Source organism: Diaphorina citri, unplaced genomic scaffold (assembly GCF_000475195.1).
Source record: "Diaphorina citri unplaced genomic scaffold, Diaci psyllid genome assembly version 1.1 scaffold2604, whole genome shotgun sequence".
Lineage (NCBI taxonomy): Eukaryota > Metazoa > Arthropoda > Insecta > Hemiptera > Psyllidae > Diaphorina > Diaphorina citri.
Window position 1 is genome coordinate 10,497 of NW_007380022.1, and position 7,875 is coordinate 18,371.

Genomic DNA, 7,875 nt, shown 5'->3' on the forward strand with positions numbered 1-7,875 from the left:
TACTCCAGTAACATATCGAACGGTACCCGTCTAGATTTCAGCTTGGCTCCTCCACTGCTCCCCTCCAATACCTCCTCCACTAGGTCGTCAGGGTTCTCTAGAGGTTCATACGTACTACGATATCGGTCCACCTTTACCAGTCGACACTGATCCAGAGTGGTTACCTCTTTCATGTTGAGCATCTGAAATTATAATACATTTGTACACATATTTATATAGTCTTCTTCTTTGTCTTCGCCTTTTCCCGTGTACCGACGGGGTCGGCGTTTTTCGCCAGCCTCTCAATCAGCCCTAACTAGGGTGACTGGTGTTACTTACCTGAGGTGGTACTTGTCGTGCTCAAGGTCATATTAGTGTCAAGGTCAAGGTCTTGAATATGACCTTCACTAGGCATGAGGTCATCACGAGATTCATCAGGATCATCACCCATCAGTGTCCTGAGGGAAATGAAACGACTTTGGTAAGTAAAAAAGGCACTCTAAATTTGATTAAAGGTTCGCTTGTTCCACAACAACTTTCTAACAGTTTGTCTGATATTGATGAAATCGGGCAGAAATTCGACACAGACAGGCAATTTAAAATTTACTCATTGTTAGATTTTGAGTTCAAGAATGGTTTAAAAGATGACCTTTCACTACCAGTCAGACCATAACCTTTCACTAACAAAAAAAAGGAATTTAATTGTGTTAAACATAAATGCTTGCCACAAATGTCGTTCCCCGCTTGATACACTAAGTTAAATTTTATGACTTGACTTGGACTCGAACCATCAACCTCCAGATCCAGAGTCCACCGCGCTAACCACTGCACCACTGAGGTTGGTATTACCTTTCGCTATCGGTGAGACTGCTGTCTTCGGACGTGCTCTGATCTGATTGGTTAACGTCCGAGTTGAGGAGGAGAGGTAACATAGCGGGGGAGGGGGAGGCGAGCTCCTCCGTGGTTGGCACCTGGTCTCCTGACTCGGAGGTCGCATTCGTGTACTTCTTCAGCTGAGTGACTATCTAAAATTAGGTATAAATAAAACTAACTTTTACATTTTCAACAGAATCTTCAATTGAAACTGAGCGGAATTTCGCGCAAGTTCTGTTTTCATCTTCAGATAGGTATAATATATAATAGGCCCCTAGTTCCTATCATTTCCCAACACAGGTCTTACAATGCAGTACGTATTGAGACCCACATTCACTTGGTTTTCAAAATAGAAGGCGCAATTCTCGGGAATAGCGACGTAATCATGAGATCACTTCAAATCGAAGGACGCAATTCTCAGAATTTGAGCAATTCTCAGATTTTTGGGCGCAATCAATACGACCACTTCAAATCGAAGGACGCAATTCTCAAAATTTGGGGCGCAATCAATGCGACCACTTCAAATCGAAGGAGGTGTCTGGAGGGAGGAAAAATCAGGTGGTTAAGGAACTGAGGTAGAAAGTAGGGCAGGAAATAAAGCAGCTGTTTGAGCAAAAACTTGATAAAACAGGTGCTTCAGCTAAAACTTGATGAAGCAAGTGCTTCAGCTAAAACTCAATAAAGTAAGAAACCAGTAAAACCAAAAAGTTGATAAAGTAGGTACTTGAGCAAAAACTTGACGAAGTAGGTACTTGAACAAAAAAAAATCGATAAAGTAAGTACTTGAGCGAAAACTGGTAAGTTATTCTCTTTTTATTGCTTTATTTAATGTGGCAGGATTCTCCAAAAAGAGCTCTTCCACCCAAGTACAGGTTTTGTTGAGAATCTAATTGCTTAGATACCCAACGCTGGCTTTCTCCTATCCTGTTTGCTTTCAGGACGACAATATCTTAGCAGTTGCACTTCCCTCTATCAAAGCTCTTAAAAAAAAGTAATAATAATAATAAAAGGCCTGAGCGCATGGCAGTGCAACAGGCCAAGTTACTGTATAATCAATTACCTGGATCTACATCAGGAAGATGTACAGTTAGACGTATGGTATTGGCTATTCTCTGTATAATACTGTACATGGTGGACTTCTCGAACTCCACCTCTGGATCTTGGTCCATTTTGTTGAAACATACGAAAATCTGAAATGGAAAATCGTCTTTTGTTATTCTTGTGGAAGAACCATGAGATGGACTTTGATTGTCCTTTAGGGTTCCAAAAATAGCTAAAGGTGAATCTTTCTTTCGGCCCCAAAAATATTGCCATAAATGGTGATACAACAATACAGATTGGTATGAAAATTACATACATATATGTATTATGTATAGGTATGAAATTTCAACTCACCTTCCTAGGTGCCGATGTACCGTAGAAGTAATCAATCTGAAACAGACCAAAATAGTAAATAGTTATAAATAGAACTCGGTTAGAGAAATAGCAACCTAGTCAGTCCCATTCATACCTACATTCCATAATGAACGAAAGAAGTGAAAAATTCGATGACTCTCGACTGGGGGACCTTAAATAGGGAGCAGAAAAGTATCTTCCTGTGGGGCTATAAATAGGTACGTATGAGAGCAGCCAAACCCTAACCAGGTTGGCTAGCTAGAGTTAACAAAGGGTTTATCATGCTTCAAAGGAAAAGCACAGGTCCTCATGATGGTTGGCTGTGGTTTGGGACGGGCCAAGTAATATTGGCTAAACCCTCGGTGAAGTTACACCGCAATACAACAACAACATGACTCTCGAACGCTTTATTTCATTAAATGTGGCAACACACGTGTCTAATGTAGCATTGAGATTCTGTTGACTGCGGTTTGGGACGGGCCAAGTAATATTGGCTAGACCCTCGGTGGAGTTACACCGCAATACAACAACAACAACAACATGACTCTCAAACGCTTTATTTCATTAAATGTGGCAAAACATTTAATGATCGTGCCAATGAGATTCTCTGTACCACAAGTGTTACTTCACAGAAAGCTTACCTTGCTACAGTCGAACTCGTGTTTCAACAGACTCGCATCGTCTCTCAAATAGGAGGGCGGACACCTGGGGATTTCAAGCGCTATGTACAGGGGCGTGGTGAGCGATAGGTTGTGCTCGTTGAGGATTTGAGTCTTGAGCTCCCGCACACTGGACTTGATGTTGGTGCGAAGCTCCGTGGGCCCGCACACGTAGCCGGACTCCACGTCTATTTGAAACATGTTCACCCGAGTACCTGCGGAGGAAAATGAACATTGTATGAGCGAATTCGAGGAAAAAGATGTTATCTAACTAGGGGACGTTAAACAGGGAGTAGACTAGCTTCTGGGTGCGGAGTTCCGTGGGCCCGCACACGTAGCCGGACTCCACGTCTATTTGAAACATGTTCACCCGAGTACCTGCATTTGTGGAGGAAACACAAGAAATTTAAAAATGGGCCATTGTGAATGATTATTAAGCCTAGTACCCACCAGAAACATTTGTCTCGCTACAGTTGCGGTTGGAGAGTAAACAGTTTCTGGATTGTTTCAAAAACATTTCTGAATTGTTGAGAAACAATATTTCTATCGAAAATATTGCTGGTGGGTCCTAGGCTTTAGAAATGTCGATTATCAATAGACCTCGATAAAATCATGAAATTTCCCGCAAGACTCGAATAGGAATAATTTCGAAGCCGAAACGAAGTAGCTATAAGACCTCAACTAGATTGTTTGAGGGTAGTAATGCATAACAGGGTATTTTATCTGAGATCAGTTAACATTTAGAAGTACAAAGGAATTTTAGTTGTGAGAAGCATGAATTTTAAAAATTATTGTCCTCCAATAAGTAAATACACTAGGTTGAACTGCATGCTTTGACTTGGACTCGAACTACCAACCTCAAGATCCGAAGTCCACAGTCCTAACCACTGAGGTACAGAAGTATAAGTAGTGCTTTATTTAGACTGTCAGCTCAGAACAAGTTGGCCCATTATACTAACAGTTATATAAAGCACCTCTTGATTGACAAAATACTTACATCCAGGCACGTAGGTTTTGAACTCATCATCGGGCTGCTTATACTCCAGTAACATATCAAATGGTACCCGTCTAGATTTCAGCTTGGCTCCTCCACTGCTCCCCTCCAATAGTGTATTTTCTCTATTTTGTCGTCACCTTTCGGCTATAGCTAAAGCCGCTACAGCAACAAAAAGTTGTTTTAATTTTGTTAAACATTAATGCTCATCAGAAATGTACTTTCCTAATACACCTTAATCTATGCTAGGGATGAAATGTTTTGGATGAAATTAGGGCAGTTTATCTGAAATAAGTTAATCAACACCAACATACAGAAGTAGACAAAATACTTACATCCAGGCACGTAGGTTTTGAATTCATCATCGGGCTGCTTATACTCCAGTAACATATCGAACGGTACGCGTCTAGATTTCAGCTTGGCTCCTCCACTGCTCCCCTCCAATACCTCCTCTACTAGGTCGTCAGGGTTCTCTAGGGGTTCATACGTACTACGATATCGGTCCACCTTAACCAGTCGACACTGATCCAGAGTGGTTACCTCTTTCATGTTGAGCATCTGAAATTATAATAGATTTGTACACATATTTATATAATCTTCTTCTTTGTCTTCGCCTTTTCCCGTGTACCGACGGGGTCGGCGTTTTTCGCCAGCCTCTCAATCAGCCCTAACTAGGGTGACTGCTTTGGGCTGACATTTGGTTTTGGCTACAAATTTTACGAGTGGATGCCCTTCGCACGCAACCTTTGCTATTTCTTTAGCAAGGGAAATTCAGGCTGGTATACTCCCTGTTTAAAGTCCCCCAGCCAGACTAAGCTGGTCTACTCCAAGAGAGAGGTAGAGAGTTAATGAGAAAAAGAGAGAGCAAAACGAGGTGTAAGAAAGGTACATGGAAACAGAGAGGGGACGAATTATAACCTTGCTTGAGTAAAATCTTGTCTTTACTTAATTTGACCATGCTGCTTTGTAGGAGTGAGCGGTGAAATTTTTAAATATCTCTCTCTCCCTCTCGCCCCCTTCCTCTTCTCTCCTCCTCCTCCTCCCTTCTCTCTCTCTCTCTCACCCCGTTCCTATTCTCTCTCTCATCCTCCCTTTCTCTCTCCCCTCCTGTCCTCTCCCCTCTCACTTCCTCTCTCTTTTAGGGTCAAAAGCTACTGTCAAAACGAAAAAGTATCGGTACATAAGTGAATTGAAGATAGCATTTTTAATTCAGCATCTTCTTTTCAACAATATCTTTATTTTCATAGCATTTACCTAATGTTTGCCTGCAAGTGTGCTCTTTGTACGACAAGATTATTTTAAAGCAAAAGGTATTAATGTGTATGCAAGCAGTAATACAAATGTACCTATCTCGTGTTATCGTGTTCCAATCAAAATGAACGCTAGAAATAACAAAAGAAAAAAAACACCACGAATAGGTAATAGTGAGAAGTAAAAAGTTTTAGCAAAAACTTTGCAATCAGAAAGGCAGGTAACTTTTAGAACGAAGGTAATAAAAAGTAATGCAAATTATTATACGGTACATAAGTGAATTGAAGATAGCACATTTAATTTTAATTTTTAATTCAGCAGCTTCTTTTCAACAATATCTTTATTTTCATAGCATTTACCTAATGTTTGCCTGCAAGTGTGCTCTTTGTACGACAAGATTATTTTCAAGCAAAAAGTATTCATGTGTATGCAAGCAGTAATACAAATGTACCTATCTCGTGTTATCGTGTTCAAATCAAAATGAACGCTAGAAAATAACGAAAGAAAAAAACCACCACGAATAATGATGAGAAGTAAAAAGTTTTGGCAAAAACTTTGCAATCAGAAAGGCAGGTAACTTAAATTTAGAACGAAGGTAATAAAAAGTAATACAAATTATTATAATTGGGACATGAAAATGAGCAGAAAAACTCTATGTACCTAGCTATAACTACCCATACCCACTTTTTGTTTACAAAACGAAGAGGGGAATTTTCACATTTTCACAGAAAACGAAGGATTTGAATTTTTTGTCGGAAAAAAGTTTTTCACTTTTTGCACTTTGAAATTTTCATCGACGCGGCGGACGATGAAAAATCGACACGATACTTGCACGTTGACCGTCAATTTCGAAAAGGAACGAAACATGGCCACATATTCACCGGTCCGACTCTGTCGACAATGGGCAAACCTCCAACGGGAGCGGACTGTTCTGTCCCGAACAAAAAATGTTAGAAGACAGAAATCTGTCCCCACAAGAATAGAACAGAATATACCCTACTGCTTATACTGCTAGAATGAGACTGAAAAGTGCCTTTACTACCGCAGTCTAAACAAGGTCTTATGTACTTGGTGCAATTCAATTTCGAAAAGGAACGAAACATGGCCACATATTCACCGGTCCGACTCTGTCGACAATGGGCAAACGTCCAACGGGAGCGGACTGTTCTGTCCCGAACAAAAAGTGTTAGAAGACAGAAATCTGTCCCCACAAGAATAGAACAGACTATACCCTACTGCTTATACTGCTAGAATGAGACTGAAAAGTCCCTTTACTCTCGCAGTCTAAACAAGGTCTTATGTAGTATGTACTTGGTGCAATATTTTAGAGTGCTTTTAGTCAAAGGGTGTTTTTAGACAGGAATTTGTCCCCAGAAAGAGTGTTTTAAGAAAGTGTTAGAAGACAGAAATCTGTCCCCACAATACACCCTACTGCTTATACTGCTAGAATGAGACTGAAAAGTGCCTTTACTTACTCTCGAAGGTCTCTTGTACTTGGTGCAATATTTTAGAGTGCTTTTAGTCAAAGGGTGTTTTTAGACAGGAATTTGTCCAGAGAAAGAGTGTTTTAAGAAAGTAGAATCTAGATTTTTGCTGTTTTCCAAGAGGTTTAACTGTTTTCCAGGAGGTTTAAATATCTCTGTATAAAATTTTCTGTCATGGGGGGTTTACTCCTCTATTTGGCGACAAGCTACACACCTACTCACATTAAACCCAGCCTAAGTGGGGCCAGGAAAAGCCAGTAACACGCGATTATCCAGATGGTCACCAAAAGGGTGTTTTTAGACAGGAATTTGTCCAGAGAAAGAGTGTTTTAAGAAAGTAGAATCTAGATTTTTGCTGTTTTCCAAGAGGTTTAAATGTCTCTGTATAAAATTTTCTTTCACGGGGGGTTTACCCCTCTCTTCGGCGACAAGCTACACACCTACTCACATTAAACCCAGCCTAAGTGGGGCCAGGAAAAGCCAGTAACACGCGATTATCCAGATGGTCACCCATTCGGATACCAACCACGCGCAACGTTACTTAACTACAGTGATTAACAGGGAAAGTGCCCCAAAATAATAATACGAAGGAAGCACTGAACAGGGGTCTGTACTAAAGCAGTGTTGAAAATATAAGAAAATAAAATAGGAATGCTAAAATTAGATTTGTTATTAGAAGATTATTAGATGGAGTCAAGTGATTGTATGGCTGAATACTCAGCCGTGCTCAAAATGAGGTGAAACACGGGAGAAATCAGGGGCTGGAGGTGATTTGTATAGGGTCAGTCTCTCGGGAAAATCATTCAAGCTGAATGCATTTCAGCAGTTTCTACATAAGTACATACATATTTAAATACATATAGTATGTACGTACCTAATAGGTAGATACTGGCATAATGAAATCTTTTAGAGCCAGGGCTAAGGCCCTATTGTACGAAATCAGAGCCAATCTAATTACCCTGATGAATAGCCAACCTAATAAGCTTGGACGATAGCGCGTCTGCCTTGTAGGCTATAGGTCCCAACTAACCAGGGCTAAGGCCCTATTCTACGAAATAACCAGAGCCAATCTAATTACCCTGATGAATAGCCAACCTAATAAGCTTGGACGATAGCGCGTCTGCCTTGTAGGCTATAGGTCCCAACTAGTCCCAAGGTTCGATTCCCGCACCGGGCAAACTTTATCCTTAACAGAGAAGGATCGTCCTCAGAACAGCTGGCTTTTTTCTATCCTGTCTTC

General features: G+C 40.6%; 1 protein-coding gene across 1 annotated transcript; it reads right to left on the reverse strand.

Moving 5' to 3' along the window:
- Positions 1–310: 310 nt before the first annotated feature.
- LOC113471546 lies at positions 311–1,982 on the reverse strand. The gene is made up of 3 exons (XM_026830777.1): positions 1,913–1,982; positions 829–1,000; positions 311–437 (listed from the first exon to the last, which is right to left on the reverse strand). Exons 1-3 carry the CDS (start codon positions 1,980–1,982, stop codon positions 311–313), a joined length of 369 nt encoding a protein of 122 aa, XP_026686578.1.
- Between the last annotated feature and the right edge of the window lie 5,893 nt (positions 1,983–7,875).

Coding starts and splice junctions, on each gene's coding strand:
- LOC113471546 (XM_026830777.1), bottom strand. CDS start 1,982: ATGTACAGTATTATACAGAGAATAGCCAATACCATACGTCTAACTGTA. Junction 1,001..1,912: donor TCTTCCTGATGTAGATCCAG/GTAATTGATTAT, acceptor AATTTTAGATAG/TCACTCAGCTGAAGAAGTAC. Junction 438..828: donor AGTCTCACCGATAGCGAAAG/GTAATACCAACC, acceptor CATTTCCCTCAG/GACACTGATGGGTGATGATC.